Source organism: Cyprinus carpio, chromosome B15, assembly GCF_018340385.1.
Source record: "Cyprinus carpio isolate SPL01 chromosome B15, ASM1834038v1, whole genome shotgun sequence".
Taxonomy (NCBI): domain Eukaryota; kingdom Metazoa; phylum Chordata; class Actinopteri; order Cypriniformes; family Cyprinidae; genus Cyprinus; species Cyprinus carpio.
Window position 1 is genome coordinate 16834763 of NC_056611.1, and position 16415 is coordinate 16851177.

General features: G+C 35.4%; 3 protein-coding genes across 5 annotated transcripts; 2 read left to right on the top strand and 1 right to left on the bottom strand.

The window, feature by feature from the left end:
* Window positions 1–2099: 2099 nt before the first annotated feature.
* On the bottom strand, window positions 2100–7973 carry hmbsb (hydroxymethylbilane synthase, b). 2 transcript variants are annotated; one of them, XM_042739499.1, is made up of 15 exons: window positions 7802–7958; window positions 7316–7479; window positions 7180–7233; window positions 6589–6661; window positions 6405–6454; window positions 6245–6300; window positions 6005–6082; window positions 5722–5799; window positions 5352–5427; window positions 5094–5207; window positions 4936–4974; window positions 4710–4829; window positions 3729–3782; window positions 3555–3641; window positions 2100–3455 (listed from the first exon to the last, which is right to left on the bottom strand). In XM_042739499.1, the coding sequence occupies exons 2-15, from the start codon at window positions 7343–7345 to the stop codon at window positions 3276–3278; spliced, it is 1089 nt and encodes a 362-aa protein (XP_042595433.1). In that variant the 5' UTR covers window positions 7346–7479; window positions 7802–7958; the 3' UTR covers window positions 2100–3275. The 2 variants fall into 2 exon arrangements, with proteins under 2 accessions (XP_042595433.1, XP_042595434.1); XM_042739500.1 differs by lacking the exon at window positions 7316–7479 and having other exon boundaries at window positions 7802–7973.
* A 90-nt stretch (window positions 7974–8063) lies between these two features.
* si:dkey-182i3.9 (zinc finger protein 883) lies at window positions 8064–11486 on the top strand. Its single transcript, XM_042739497.1, has 5 exons — window positions 8064–8349; window positions 8623–8830; window positions 8920–9023; window positions 9109–9193; window positions 9722–11486. Exons 1-5 carry the CDS (start codon window positions 8161–8163, stop codon window positions 11173–11175), a joined length of 2040 nt encoding a protein of 679 aa, XP_042595431.1. The 5' UTR covers window positions 8064–8160; the 3' UTR covers window positions 11176–11486.
* A 1347-nt stretch (window positions 11487–12833) lies between these two features.
* LOC109075118 (zinc finger protein 708) lies at window positions 12834–16375 on the top strand. 2 transcript variants are annotated; one of them, XM_042739502.1, is made up of 5 exons: window positions 12834–13133; window positions 13299–13491; window positions 13580–13653; window positions 13759–13843; window positions 14610–16375. In XM_042739502.1, exons 1-5 carry the CDS (start codon window positions 12984–12986, stop codon window positions 16049–16051), a joined length of 1944 nt encoding a protein of 647 aa, XP_042595436.1. In that variant the 5' UTR covers window positions 12834–12983; the 3' UTR covers window positions 16052–16375. The 2 variants fall into 2 exon arrangements, with proteins under 2 accessions (XP_042595436.1, XP_042595435.1); XM_042739501.1 differs by having other exon boundaries at window positions 12835–13133; window positions 13577–13653; window positions 14610–16374.
* Window positions 16376–16415: the final 40 nt, after the last annotated feature.

Below are 16415 nucleotides of genomic sequence, written 5' to 3' on the forward strand. Positions count from 1 at the left end.
AAGTATTTAAAAACAGCAATGTATTATTTTGTGCCTGCCCTTTTAAGGGTTAATAACCTTTAACAGGCTAATATAAAGAATCAAGAGATTTGGCTTTGTGGTCTTTATGCTGTGTTTGTAAACTAATCCACAAAGATTTATTAGTTTTATCTCTCTTAATACCATGCACATATATTTACAGACCACATACATATTTAAAAATATAAATGTATCATATTATATTACATTATTACTTGTATTAAATAATTATTAAATAATAAAGAAAACCTAGTTAAGGTTACTAACAAATTTCTTAAGATTCTATTATAATAATATGGCATAGCATAATATAGAATAGCATAGTAATGTGTTTAAAATATAAGATAAAAAAAAAGAATACTATAAAAATATATTTTTAAACGCTATGCTGTTGTTTTAAGTCAGTCACAGATGATAAGACAAGTATTGTTAAATTCTTCTAATTCTGACAATGAACTGTAAATCCTGGAAACCAAATTCTTGAAATCACTTACCCAGGTTCACACTTGAGAGGAAATATATTTGTTAAAAGTGTTGAAATGTAGGTCACTTTTTCTTCACAGTAGGTAACAGAAACAGGTCGTGCGCCACTGGTAATCCCGTACAGAACTGAATGAAAAACTGAGTCCTGAAGGAGAGTTTTGTGGCGAGGTGTCACGCAAAACCTGGGACGGATGGAAGTGAAGCCAGACCATCGATGATGCTCCAGAGAAGACATGCACGCTCAGCGAGCAGTCCCATGGAATCCAAAACAAACATTTGTTTTATTAATCTACTTTTTATATTTATTGCACAATAGTGTTATTTAATAGTGTTATGTATAATTTATTAAATGTTTCAAATTATGTTTTACATATTTAAAAAAAAATCAATACAAAAATGTGAGTGCCGCACAAATATGTACGTGTCTTTGAAATGCATGTTTGTTTATTAAAGCAGGGAGGAGATTATAGACTTCTGTGGACAATGTGGTATGTAATTTCCTGTGAAAATGAGTGGACGCGATGGCAACATGCCACAACTGGTTGCCAGAAGAAGCCACACGCTAAAAAAGCGAGTTCACCCTCAAAACAAGAACATATCTTTTGGACGAGTCTAAGCTTGACAACTGAGAGTCCTTCTGTCTAAATGTCACCTGGAGCCTGGAAAATAGATATATATGAAACATCAATCTTGAAAAGTATGCATCTATAATAAATACATTTGATAATAAATCTTTGAAAATAAATTTTTTTATGTTAAGAGTTCAGAGCAGGGTTTCCAGGTCCAAGAAATATATATTTACATTTAGCAGACGCTTTTATCCAAAGCAACTTACAGTGCATTCAGGCTATACCATTTTTTTGTGTGTGTGTTTGTGGGAATTAAACCCACAACCTTTTGCGCTGCTAACGCAATGCTCTACCAATGAGCCACACACACACACACACACACACACACACACACACACACACACACACACACACACACACACACACACACACACACACACACACACACACACACACGCACACACACACACTCACACTTACTTATCTCATACCTGCTTTTATAAAATTGAAAGCTAGCTCAAATTTCCCCCATCCAATCACAGTTTACAGCTGCCTTATTCCCAAATTATACTTTAAAATATACATTTTTATATTCTTTATTCTGTTTTAAATCTTATTTTTATTGACGTATGTGTGTATTTATTTAATCTGTATTTTATTCCTCTTCAGTCACAGAACCTTCCCCGATTCTTTCAGCACATCTTTATGCAATAATTTAAAAACAAGAACATATCCTCTCTGATATATTTCAGTCAAGACCATTATTGAGTCTACAAACTCATTTCTCTTTGCTTAACTCTTCTTCACGTTAACATGAATCAATAATCAAGTAATGTACGATGCTAAACTCAATTAACCTGCCTTATCTGATAATGTAATAATGATTTACTTTATTTTTTATCCCCAATACCCTCAACCATCACATGTAAGGTCTTGCGTAAAGCTTATTAAAAAAAAAAAAAAATAAAATAAAATTGTGACACCCAGTGGTGTCTTACTGTCTAAGGCAGTTTGTATAAAACCACATGATTGCATCTATACTGCTTGATTTATTTGGGACTGGAAAATACAGTACGTAAAACCAAAATAATTCCAAACTTACAAAATGCGCTGTTTGATGTAAATGTAGATGCCTTATTTCAAAGTAATGACAAACAATGTCAATGCTATCAAGTTATTCAGAGTTTACAAGTACATCCCTGACACTGAAATGCCCATAGAATTCTATCATTTCAGTACATTCTAAGAATCTTGCATATACTCACATTGATTCAATATGAAATGAGTTCAACTATGGATACCAACCAAAAAAACAAAAGTATACGGGCCAAGTTTTATCATGTTTCATCATACAATTGCAGGCACAAGAGGAAGTCCAGAAAATACATTTAGCCAAATAAATAAAGCAAGGACTTTGAATTTGAGTGTAGTGAATGAAAAGGCTCAGGTAGTGCTAACAAACTCCATAAAAATGGCATCTTCATCAGACTAGAACTAATACACAAAGACATCTACAGAGGTGATATTTTGAATTTCCAGGCACAAATGTTAGATTAAATTTAAAGGGTTCAATGACTACATTCAACAAATGCATAAAATATATTAGTGGCAAATATCTGAGATGGAATGAAAAACATTCTACTATCAAACTCTTCATCTATGGAAAAAAAAAAAACCCAGCTGACTCAATCATACAAAAACATTTTGTAGTGGTTGACAGGTTATGCTGTACACCTATATAACCAGAGTCAGTGAAAATAAAATCTAAAATGTAGAATGAAACTTCAAGCAGCTTCAGAAAATGTACACCCCAGAATAATTCAAGTTTCAAATAAGCATGTGTTTAGATACAACACACACCATCATAAAAGGCATGATTGCGTGTCCATGGCTTAATATGAGAGAAAAATAATTTCGATCTTTTAGCTCTCTGTAATGCAGATGTTGTTCATGTTTGCCAGTGTCTCTGTTATACTTCTGTGAATAGTGGAGTCATTATTTTGCATCATACTGCTAGTCTGTTTTAAGTAGTAACTGCATATTGACTTTCATTAAACTTCTGTAAATACAAAGAAACCTTTTCTGTGAAAAACTAACCAGTAATAGGCCATTGGATGACATAACACTGTTGACACTGAAATGTATAAAAACTGCTTCTAGAAGGGGGTGGTTGGTCTTCAGCTACAGGTAAGGACTGTTATATACCTATCGTGCATCATTCAGCTGTCTGGCTACAGTCAGTATCTCTTTGGCCCCTTTACTGAGCAGCAGATTTCCGAGGTCCACTCCTAACTTCACTGCAGCGTCCTGGGCTGCTTCTGACACCTTTAAAGCAGTGATGCCCACACGCTGGACCTTCTCATCAACTTTCTCCTGCTCCTCAACCTGGTGACAATAAGGTTACAGATGCTCAAATCAGTGTAAAATTCAAAGAAGGATTCATAATATTGGAATTTTTTATTTCTATTGTTATGGATTAACAACCTGATTGTCAGAGCTGATGCTTGTCTGCATGGTCTCCTTCAGACTGTCTGAACCATCGAGACTGTACACCGCTCCAGTCAGGTAGAGCTGTAAAACGACCACACAGTTATTCAGATCTGTCTTTCAGCTTTTCTAGTTGGGTAGATAGTAAAACAGCATGAAGCTCTTCAGTACCTGCGAGTTCTTAATTTCAGTATAAACTGCAACTGGAACACTGCATCCCCCTTCCTATTAAAAAAAAATAAAAATAGTTCTTACAAATGTATTCTTTGCATTCTTGTGGGTTTTAAAACATGTTTATACCATTTGGTAGAAAAGGTTCTATTTAACGACTTAATGTGATTTGTATTGGAATTAAATTCACTGTACCTTAAAAATTTATTTAAAAAGTTTTACAATTATTATTAAATATTTACACTATTTAAAAGTTTGTGTTTAGTGAGAATTTTTGTATTTATTTTTTCTATATAAAATTTAATTTAATTTAAGTCCTGAAAAAAAAAAATCATCACAGATCAAGCAGCACAACTCTTTTCGCCATTGAAATGTTTCTTGTAGGGCTGCAAAATGATCAATCGCGATTAATCGCATTCAAAAATCAAAAGTTTATGTTTACATACTATATGTGTGTGTACTGTATGTATATATATTTATTAGGCATACATATAAATACACAAACGTGTATATATTTTAAGAAATATTTGTATGGATATATATTTATACTTGTAAATAATTTATATTATACATAAATATAAATATTTTATATATAAATCTTACATATTTTTCCTTAATATATACGCGATACACATAATAAATTTACAAAGTACACACACATATAGTATGTAAATATAAACTTTTATTCTGAATGCAATTAATCGCAATTTTGCAGCACTAGTTTCTTGAGCACCATATCAGCATTTTAGAACAATTTCTGAAGGATCATGTGACACTGAAGACTGGAATAATGATGCTGAAAATTCAGCTTTTCCATCAAAGGAATAAATTACATTTTAAAATATAATATAATAAAATAAAAAAATAAAAAACATTCATTTTAAAATGTAAAATAATGTAATATGTAATAATATTTCACAAAATTACAACACTGATCCAAAAACAGGTGTGAGGAGTATTCTAGTGCAGCAGGATGCCTACCAGGTGTTTGAGGAAGGCTCTCTCTGAGATGCATCTCAACACGGTGTCTGAGTCATTTAATACTGACACCATTTCCAGGATGTCCTGGTCTCGAGCTCTCACCTCGACTGCCAGAGCGCCCTTTAACAAGACAGTAAGAGCAGCATGTAAGGTTCAATGAGATGGAACAAATGCACTCACTGCTGTGCAGGAGATCAGGACTAAAGAAACACTGAACGTTACCCACCTGTCCAACTGCATACATGCAGTCTTCAGGCCCAAGGATCTGAAGCAAGATGATAACAACCGAGGTCGATATGCATTATAGAATTGCTTATCAATTAAATGATGCAATAATCTTTATTGTATTTGCATTTTAGGTTCATTAAAGTAGAATAGAGGCACCTGGCTGATGCGATTCTCCCAGCCCATTCTCCGAAGACCAGCTGCTGCTAAAATGATGGCTGAAAAGTCATCTTTTTCATCCAGTTTCTTTAGACGAGTGTTGAGATTACCTCTCTGAAGCACAACTGTTAAGGTATAACCTCACAGAAAACATCAAGTGCTTATTAATACACTGAAATGATCATTTACTTGCTATCAGCATCTACATACAAAAACAGGAAAAGTTTTGTTAAAATGCTGCACTGCACTGAAGGATACAATGTCTTTAAACTCCAGATGAGGAAATCTCTTCTTTAGTTGTGCGGCCCGGCGAAGAGAACTGGTACCTACAACACTTCAAATATAAAATATATCATTTATTATTCAAGAAAACACATATAAAATATCAAATGTATCACTACCATTTAAAAAAACAAAAAAAAAAAACAGAATGCTCAAAACAAAAGCATTTATTTGAAATAGAAATCTTTTGTAACATTATTAATGTTAATTATCACTTTTGATCAATTTATTAATGCATCTTTGCCGACTTAAACTATCAATTTCTTAAAACTTCTAACTTTTAAATGCTAGTGTACTTTAATATATATTTAAAAATATAGTTATTCGCACTGGCCACCTCTTTTACCTCTTGTTGGCTAGAGAGTCTAGACGTTTGCCTTTATGTTTGGGGTGCAAGACAACCGCATCATGGGGGTTTTCTCGCCTTTGAAGAGAAGGAAATGTTAATCATACATTAGAAAGTATTTTCAATGAGCAATACACTTTAATAATTATTTATTAACTTTTAGGTCGACGTTTGTCTGTAACATGACATTTCAGCTACTTTTAAGATAAAAGACTCTTCAGATGTGGAGGAAAATACAGTATAAGAACTTGAGAACACAGAGACACTATTGTGGTTTCCTTACTTCAGCACAGATCCTATAGTGAAGCCCACAGGAAGAACAGTTGGCAAGTCTTTTAAAGAGTGCACAACCAGGTCCACCCTATAGAGACACAAATATTACACCAGCATTATTCATACTGAAACATAAGCACCAGTGTAGCAGCACAAACCCCTGAAACATCAAATGCACCAAAGGACCAGTGAACAAATCTGTGCAAAGTATACATAAATGATATCAAGAAGTAATGAAGGATGGACTCACTCATTTTTTTCCAAAGCATTTTCCAGTTCCTTTGTGAAGAGACTCTTTTCACCAATCTTTAACACAAACACACACACACACACATTTACAAAGTTATTAATTACTACATCAATATCACTTAATTTAATAATCAGTTATTTACTTCTGGATTTGGACTTACTTTGGATAAAGCTGTGTCAAGTATTTTATCTCCTGTTGTTGACATTGCCACTAATACAAAATAAAATGATTGAAGTGGAAATCAATTTAAGGAAAGTGAATATTAACTATATCATAATCATACATGCTAAACTCAATTATAAATAAACAACAACTGTTTTGCATATTTGGCGATGATATCTTACCTATTTCAAAATGAACATCAGGGTGTAACTCCTTGAGTTTCTCTACAACACTGTCAGTCTGAATTCGAGCCAGCTGAAAAGGGGAAAAAGTAACAAGAAGGTTCAACAATATTTATTTTTCCACAAAATATGAAGGTCTTTTAGGGCTAATCTTCTTGTTGAGGGCTGTAACTGGTTTCTTTACTTAAACTAAGCAATATTGTACCCACCCTAACAAAGACAGAAATCTTATCAAAGCCATCACCACAACTGGCACACCCAATCAAACCTACATTTGTCTATGCAACACTTTTTATTTTATTATTGTCAAAGAATCCTGAAAACAAAAATGTGATACCGTTTCCAGAAAAACTTAAGTTAAGCAGCATAACTGTTTTCAGCGTTAATAATAATAAGAAGAAATATTACTTGAGTATCATCATATTAGAATGATTTCTGAAAGATCATGTGACAACGAAGACTAGAAATATATAACTATGTTAAATCTAAATACATTAAAATATATAACATGCTTTTTTCACAGAGCGTTTGAAATGAATGTATATGAAATAAAAAATAGACCATAATAAATTTATGATAAAAGATAATTACCTGGCTTTTTCTGGTGCCAACACGGATCACCCGGCTGACATTGCCATCAGCATCCTGTAAAAGAAGAATTTTGAGCACAAATCAGTACCAACACAAATATCTCAGACTAACATGTTCATTTGGATTATGTTCTGACCCTAATGTATTTATAAGGTCCATCTGCCATTGTAGGGAAATGAGCTGGAGTCTTCAGAGGAAGAGAAGGCAATGTATAGAGAACATGAAGCAGGACAGACTGATGAAGGAGGCACTACGCCCCAGTGTCCTGGCTTCAGTAGATAAGACAATAATGCCTATTCACTGTGTCCGTTACACACAAGGGAGGAGTAAAGAACACCATTCATACAGAGAGATTTCTTATTCGAGAACACTACGTTATACTAAAACTTTCTGAGTAAAGACGGTTCTGAAGTAACTTCTTTAAACCACTAACGTTAGACCTAAACCAAAATAACATTAGCAAGAATGCCATAATCGCATAACTAACGGAGCTGCATGTATGTTTACGAGTGATGTCAAATGAAAATGGTTAAATCAGAGTTAAATTCGGTTTTAATTAACTTGCTCTCTCGAAATCACTTCTACAGTTTTGAGTAACGTTAGCGAATGAATGCAAACATACCTGTAGGTTTGTCTTTTCCGACATTTTTGTAAGATAATCCAAGTTATTTAATGCTGATCTGGTTGAAATTAAAGTTATTTCTCATTCATTATTGTAAGAGATAAAATACTGAATTGGGACAAATGTCATTCACGACTGTTACCGGTTGAGTGTGACTTCCGTAAAGTGCGGCATTTTGGATTTCAAAATAAAAGTCGCTATGCCTGTGTCGTCACTGGCCACAGCGATAATCGCAGGCTATACGACTTTTATTTTGAAGACGTAGTTTTGCAGAAACGGAAGTTAACGCAGTAATCGCGGTATCGTTTGTGATCTTACTTCAATCACTCTCTTTATATATCAGAGATTACATTTACCGAATGAGCACGATGGCGGAGTATGACTTATTTCACAAACAGACTATGTCTATAATGACGCTTTTGATAGAAACAGTCCTAGACGAGATTCAGAGAGTTTTTGAATGTGAATGTCGCCCGTCTCACGCTGAAATTAGTAACGTTAGTGACAGAGATCCGATATTAGAGATGAATGAGAAACAACGCAGACTGGTACGTTTATTTTTATTCTGCAGCTATTTTGTATGCTATTTAATTATCAACAAGTTGTGATTATTCAGACAGCCTGTTCCTGAAGTTTGTCCTCTGTGTGGTCTTTAATTTCTAGGCTAGGACACATGTTATGTATTAACTATTATATTATATTGTAATTCTATAAATTATCTATTCTTTAAATGAAATGTTGAGCATCATCCTACTAGTTAAAAAACTGAACATTTATGAAGAAGTCCAGATGAATTAATCATAAGTTATTATCTGTTGCAGGCAAAGCTCACAGCTGTGATGGAGACCTTTACCAAGGTGGCTGTTCAAAAAATATGCAAAGTCTTCAGTTATTGCTTTGCGCTTAAACCAACTCAGCTGCAGGGTTTTAAAAGTTACCATGAAGATGTAATGAATGTAAAAGAGTTGGTGAAGGAGCATGTGAAGAAACCAGAAAGAAAAAACAGTCAAGCTGTCCGAGATGTGCATGGTAAGACTTCTTGCATATATTTTAATGTCACATGTAAGAACATTTAATCCACTGTAATCTTAAATGTAGTAATTTCATTCTCCTCCCAGATTCTGCAACTGTAGCTCCATCAGTGTCTCTGGAGAGACAGAAACTACTTACTGTGTTACCTGAAGAAACTGTTCAACCACAAGATTCGGTTAAAGGCCAAGAGGTGGGTTCATTATTGAAAAGATTTAACTCTGTGTTGCTTAAATGCTTGCATCAATGTTCGTACTGATTTTATTTTTTCCTCCCAGTGTGCAAAGGAGGATCAAGTCTCTGAATTTTGTCCTGAGTCGTCAAGTAGTGGACAAGAGAACCCAGTGCAAGCATTTTTTATAGGTATGTGCTGCACAGATATTTGTGTGTACTATCTATATAAAAAGTTTATACATTGATATATAAAAAAAAAAAAAATGATTTGTTTATTGATCAGTCAATAATTTATTTAAACTGTACTTCAGTATTTGGCATTGATAAATAACAAGATATTAGACTCTAGACCAGTGATTTTCTTCTTACTTATGCATTTATTTGATCAAAAATATGTCATATGATCCTTCAGAATCATTCTAATATGCTGATTTGCTGCTCAAGATCCGTTTCTTATCAGTGTTGAAAACAGTTGTGCTGCTTAATACTTTTGAGGAAAGCTTGAATAATTGATGAATCAAAAATTCAAATGAACAGCATTTATTTGAAATAGAAATATTTTGTAATATTATAAATGTCTTTACTGTGACTTTTGATCAGTGTATTGTGTCCTTGCTGAATTATTAAAGTATTAAGTAATTTCCTTATTAGCCTTTTTAAACCAGCTAGACATACTTTTAGCTTTCAATAATTGGAACCCTGTTTAATGTTTTGCAGTTGAATACAGTACCATCGCCTCTGTTGAGGACCAGCAAGCAGAAGTAAACGCACAAGCAGAACAAACAAGTACAAAATCTGAAAAAACCAAGAAGATGAAACCATATGACTGTAAAGAGTGCGGAAAGAAATATTTCTATAGCCGCTCACTAGATCAGCACAAATGTGGACATTTAAAAGGGCCTCACAGTTGTGAGCAGTGCGGGAAGAAGTTTAAATACTTAAAAGGATTAAGAAAACACCTCCTGAATCACACAGAGAAGAAAGGGATCTGTAAAACATGTGGGAAAGCCTTCGCAAATCTTAAGATGCACGAACGTGTCCACCTGGAAGTGAAGCCGTTTCTGTGTTCCACATGTGGGCACAGCTTCACCGTAAAGGGCAGTTTACTGGCACACCAGAGGATCCATACAGGTGAAAAACCCTACAGTTGTGAGATCTGCGGGAAGCACTTCACACACTCAAGCAACCTCGCCTGCCATCTGCTCACTCATTCCAGTGACAGACCGTGGAAATGCAGCCTCTGTGACAAGACTTTCAAAACTGAAAAGAAAATGAATATGCACCAGCTCGTGCATACAGGAGAGAAACCCCATATATGTAACAAATGTGGGCAGAAGTTTGGCCACATCACAAATCTCAGAAGGCATCTCCTCGTGCACAACGGTGTGAAACGCCACGTCTGTGAAATCTGTTCCAAGCAGTTTTATCAGAGCAAGTCTCTGAAGAGGCATATGGGAATCCATGGAGCTCTGAAGTCATTTATGTGTGAAATATGTGGGAAGAGCTTTGTTTTTAACTATGCCCTACAGAAACACTTACTCACACATGGTGATAAAGCCAATCTGAATGGCAAATCTAAAGATGGGAAGTCTTTCCCGTGTGACGAATGCGGAAAGTGCTACAGTTCGACCGCTATGCTCAGAATACATCAGAGACTTCATACGGAAAAGGATCCGTACATGTGTCAAGTCTGTGGCAAAAGCTATAGCAGCTTGTATTCGCTGAAGGAACATGAGAAGCTTCATTCGGGGGTGACACCGTTCAAGTGTGACATCTGTGATAAGACCTTTACTCAGAAAGTTGGTTTGAAAATGCACGAGGTTGTTCATACCAAAGCCAAACCGTACAGATGTTCTGTTTGTGGAAGCCAGTTCGGCCTTCCCCACAGTCTGAGACTGCATATGCGCATTCACTCCGGCGAAAAGCCACACAAGTGCGGAACGTGCGGAATGTGCTTTCGCTTATCTGGAAACTTGAGGCGACACGAGCGGATCCACACCGGCGAGAGGCCGTTCAGCTGTGAGGTGTGTGGGAAAAAGTTTGTGCAACTCAGCCATGTGAAGGCACATATGCAAATCCACACTGGCATCAAACCCTACACGTGCCAGAAGTGCGGGAAGAAATATGCATACCGTAGAAATTACAATGATCACAAATGTATACCTGTGTGAAAAAGATGCTGCCTTAAAGCATGCTGGGGACTGAATTGCAGTGCCATTTTCTTATATTTGCACATTCTTTTAGACAGATGTCATAAAGGTTCTCTTGTCTTAAAGACAAAAATATTTACAATAGCACAGTGTTTACATTTGGTTTAAAAAGCTGGATAAGTAGTAATCAAATTTTCATCAATTCAATTAATAATTGAGCCTTGGTCAAATCATTTTAAGCCAGTTAATAATATGCCAAATCAATAGTTATACAGAGGGAATTCCTCAGTACAGTGTACTCTACGTTCAAGAATAAACAAGTTTGCTGAGAATGCAGTGATTTTTCTTTTATTGTTATTTTATTTATATTTTATTTGTAATTTTGGTAGGAAAAACACGAAAGTATTCTCTATTCCTATGGATAAGATCTAAAAAGTAAAGAGCAGATTAAACAGTCAAATTCTGACTTTTCCGATGAGCAGAATGAATTTGGAAGGGTACAAAATCATCTTGGCTACCAATATTCAAGAAAATCCCACCAAACTCATTAGAAAGCACTTCATATTGGATCAGAACCTGCCAGTTCAGTCAAGGACTTTATCAGGACAAAGAAATGTAAAGTCTTAGATTGATCAAATCAATCTCCAGATTTAAATCTGATTGAACATTAATTTCACCAGCTGAAGAGGAGATTAAAGACAGAAACTGCCCAAAACAAGCAACAGTTGGAATTGGCTGCATTAAAGGCTGGAGAAAGCATTTCAAAGCATAAGACCAAGAGTCTGGTGATGTCTATGGGTTGCAGACTCACTGCTCTGATTGCATGCAAGGGATCTGCAATTAAATACTAGCTTTTAAACTTTTACATCTGCCTTAAAATCAACTGTTCCAATACTTATGCTCACATCAAATAGTGGGATGAACTCTAAAAGTGCTTTCCTTTTTATTTGGTAAAACATGTATGTGTCGAAAGAACTAATAATAAAATGTGACATTCTGTAGTTTTGTCGCATATTCATCTTTTAATCATATTTGCAAATGTCTTGACTCCACAGCAGAGAAAGCAATTTTGTCTTTACTGTTCCAATACTCATGGAGGGCACTGTATATTTTTTTAAGTGTTGAAAAAAATCCTTATCCAGTCATCAGAAATGACAGAAAAACTTATTATCAAAAGCATTCACGACTGTTACTAAGAATGATATCTGGATTCTCTTAAATCAGAATCAGAAGAGCTTTATGTTTTTATGTATGTTTACACACACAAGGAATTTGACTTTACGACAGGAGCTTCCAGTGCAGAAGAAAGTACGTATGAATAAATAAAATAATGAAATATATAAATAAACTCACAACACTTATTGTTAAACCACCGACCTTAAGCATCCTAATTAAAACGTAATTAGGAATTGTATTATTCATTCTCTAGTTAGTTAGGCTGGAATCTGCTTCCTTTGAGGGCGTTCAACGACTTTTATTTTGAAAATATGTTTCGGAAGTACATTTGTTCTAGTCGCTGAGGTCTATAATGGGTCTTAGCAAAAACATTTTATGATCAAATTGATCCAAAACCATTAAATGCCCTCAACAATTTAGCACTGAATTTTAAACTCCTTAAGTTTTGTCTGTTGGTCAAAAGCAATTTCAATGGCGAATGACGAGCATTCAGATACTTTTATTTTAAAATAAAACAAAGAGGAAGTACTTACATTTTATTGCAACTTTATTGGGAGTTCAACGTTTTGATTATTTTCTTCTCACTCTGGCTGTACAAACTGTCAAACACAGGTTGAGTTGATTTTGCTGCATTTCTCTTAACTGTGGTCACGATGTCCCGGTTTGAGCTTTTTCAGAGTCAAAGCGCTCTGGTCATGTCTTTACTGACGGACTCTGCTAAACACGAGATACGAAAGACTTTTACAAGCAGCTCCGATGAATCCAGTCTCTCCATCAAACCAAACGATACTCAGATTCAGATGGTAAGAAAGTCTGTTATTAATGATTTTAACGTGGTTGTGATATGTTAGTTATTGAAATAGTGAAAGAATCATCCTTTTGTTTACAGCCTGTAATAATTCAGTTCTAGTATTATTTTTATGGTATTATTTTTGTTCTTAATTAGAGCATTTCTTTTATCACTGCAGCTTAATTCCATAATGGACAGGTTTGCCAAAGAAGTGGTGCAGAAGATTTGCAGTCTCTTCAGATACTGTTCATCTGTTGCACCAGTTCCAGCTCAGATATGTTTGAAGGGTCGAGCCGAGCTGAGGAGGACTTCATCTCAGAAGGGTCGTGATCTCAGTGGAGCAACCCATAGCCATAACCAAGAGTTTCAGGGTACTTGACGGATTCTCCACGTGAGTTACGAGCCTGAAGTATTTGGTATTTGTGGTGATGTTTGTTGTGTGTTCCTCTCTCACAGCAGATGCTGTAACTCTCTCTGTGAGTCCTCTGAAGGATCCTGCAACATCGTCTCACCAGCAACCTTCAACCACTGAAGTGAGTTATAATACAATGCAGTTTTAAAGAAGAAATGCTTTTAAAGATATAACTTACAGTGTGATAAATGTTGGTTAAAACTTTTACGTGTGATGTAAATTATAGCCTGCACAGGAAAGTAATGCAAGCAGATGTCTTATGGTGGAGGACAGAGCAGAAGAAACCATCCAGACAATATTCAACAGTGACGGTAAGAGTCTCAACTTTTAGTTCGAAATTTCCCAACACACACACACACACACACAATTAAACAGTGACGGACACACATACATACATAAGTTTGTATATATATATATATATATAACACACATACATACATAATATATATATATATATATATATTAGATGAATTGTTTAAAAAAACTTTAACAAAAATGAATGGTAACTAACAGAAATAAAATAAGTTGAAGTACTAAAATTTCAAAAACTGAAATATAATAAATTAAAATTAAATAAAAATCTAAAAAACAAAAACTATTATTAATAACAAAAGCACATAATAAAATTACAAAAAAATTCAAATGAAAACTGAAAATATAAAAATAATGGCTATTAATAATATTAATAAATGTATATGAATTAATGCATATAAAACATATTCAAATATTGCTGATATATATCACATTTTAAAATAGCTCTTTTAAATAAAAATATCATTCAAATTTTGTTAGATAAAACTTATAGTAAATATTAGAAATAGCTGTAATAATTTCGGAAAGCCAACCTGAAATAAAAATTGACCTTATTGATTGACTTAATGCACATTTTTGCTTAAATTGTGTACTACTTTATCAGTGTCAGTTATTGAAAAATAAACCATTTCAGGCTAATTATTTGCTCTCCTTCAGCAGCATGAATTTTGCTGAACTGTGAATATATGAAATGACCCTGATGTTTTTTATTATTATTATTATTATTTATTTTCATTTTATTTATTTATTTATTTTCACCCGTAGCTGATGACAGAGTCTGGTCTGAAGATCAGGAAGAAGTGTTCCAGACGTCAACCAATCAACCTGAAGTTCCACAAGCAAAAGAGTCTTTTGAATGCGAGCAGTGCGGAAAGGCCTTTCCAAAGATGTTTTCTCTCGTGCAGCATAAACGCGTGCATTCAATCGTGAGGCCTCACAGTTGTGAAAAGTGCGGAAAGAAATTCACACTGCTGAGAGCGCTAGAGACCCACCGTCGCAAACACACGCAGAAGCTTGAAAAGAAGAAATTTCCCTGCGCTACTTGCGGAAAGAGCTTCAGAGATCTCGCAGCGCACAAACTGGTCCATGCGGAAGTCAAACCATTTACCTGTGATATATGCGGACAAGGATTCACAATCAAAAGAAGTTTATACATGCACCAGAGGGTGCACACGGGCGAAAAACCATACAGATGCGACACCTGTGGAAAGTGTTTCTCCCTGATTGGCACGTTGAACTACCACAAGAGAATTCATTCGAACGACAGGCCGATAAAATGCAGCCACTGCAATAAGAGCTTTAAATACCATAAGCTTTTAAAACACCACCTCCGCGTGCACACAGGAGAGAGGCCGCATACATGTGACATCTGTGGGAAAAGCTTCGCGCTTTCCGGGACTCTAAAACGCCACATCCTCATTCACACCGGCAACAAGCCGTACGTCTGCGAGGTGTGCGGCAGAAGATTCAACCAGAGAAGCACTCTAAAATGCCACATGAGAGTTCACGGAGAAAAGCGATTTATGTGTGAAATGTGTGGGAAAACGTTCCAGTATAATTACGCCCTGAGGAACCACATTCTAACACACAATAAGATTGGAAATCCAGGCGATAAAAGTAACGCTCAGCGCTGCGACGTGTGCGGGAAGTTCTTGAGCTCTGCCTACACATTAAAAGCTCACTTACAACTGCATTCGGACAACAGCAAACCTTATATGTGCACGTTATGTGACAGAAGGTACAGCAGCGTACATTCCCTCCGGATGCACGAGCAGCTTCACACCGGAGAGAAACCTTTCAAGTGCGAGATCTGTGGGAAGGACTTTTCTGTAAAGGCTTCGTATAAAACCCATATGTTTCTGCATTCAGGAGAAAGACCTCACAAATGCGTTTTGTGTGGGAAAAAATTCAAGCTGTCGAGCTCTTTGAAGATGCATATACGCACTCATACCGGTGAAAAACCACACAAGTGTGAAACGTGTGGGAAGGCGTTTCATTTATCGGCCAATTTGAAAAGGCACAGGCTCGTGCACACCGGGGAAAAGCCGTTTATCTGTGACATTTGTTTGAAGAGTTTCACACAGCCCAACCATTTGAAGGCACACATGCACATTCACACTGGGAAAAAGCCGCACAAATGCACTAAGTGCTGGAAAACTTTTGCCTATCAGAGAAATTACAAAGATCACAAATGCACTCCACTTTGAGAGATTTCAGACTGCTGAACTTGTGTCTGCCTACACGTCCTTGGATTTCATGTAGGATTGTAAATCATTTTGTGCAAGTTACAAGAAATTCTTGACTGTATTTATACATAAAAATAAATGTTTCCCTTGTAATTTTGGAAATAGTTGCACATTATATTTGAATTGTTTATGTGTATGTGTTATTTAAATGAAGTATATTAAACTAAAAGCCATTGTGTAAATCAAATCACATGTCTTATAATAAACATAATACCAGTGGCTCCACTTAAGGATACGTGAGTCTACTTATTAATATTTTTTCAGGTCCTAAAATATATAAACATCCAACCAAAATGTAGGTAGATGTAGGAAAATAATTTGTGCA

Coding starts and splice junctions, on each gene's coding strand:
- hmbsb (XM_042739499.1), bottom strand. CDS start 7,345: ATGGCAGATGGACCTTATAAATACATTAGG. Junction 6,083..6,244: donor AATGCTTTGGAAAAAAATGA/GTGAGTCCATCC, acceptor GTGTCTCTATAG/GGTGGACCTGGTTGTGCACT. Junction 5,208..5,351: donor ATCTGGAGTTTAAAGACATT/GTATCCTTCAGT, acceptor GTTGTGCTTCAG/AGAGGTAATCTCAACACTCG.
- LOC109075118 (XM_042739501.1), top strand. CDS start 12,984: ATGTCCCGGTTTGAGCTTTTTCAGAGTCAAAGCGCTCTGGTCATGTCT. Junction 13,134..13,298: donor ACGATACTCAGATTCAGATG/GTAAGAAAGTCT, acceptor TTATCACTGCAG/CTTAATTCCATAATGGACAG. Junction 13,654..13,758: donor AGCAACCTTCAACCACTGAA/GTGAGTTATAAT, acceptor TGTAAATTATAG/CCTGCACAGGAAAGTAATGC.
- si:dkey-182i3.9 (XM_042739497.1), top strand. CDS start 8,161: ATGAGCACGATGGCGGAGTATGACTTATTTCACAAACAGACTATGTCT. Junction 8,831..8,919: donor AGCTGTCCGAGATGTGCATG/GTAAGACTTCTT, acceptor TTCTCCTCCCAG/ATTCTGCAACTGTAGCTCCA. Junction 9,194..9,721: donor AGTGCAAGCATTTTTTATAG/GTATGTGCTGCA, acceptor AATGTTTTGCAG/TTGAATACAGTACCATCGCC.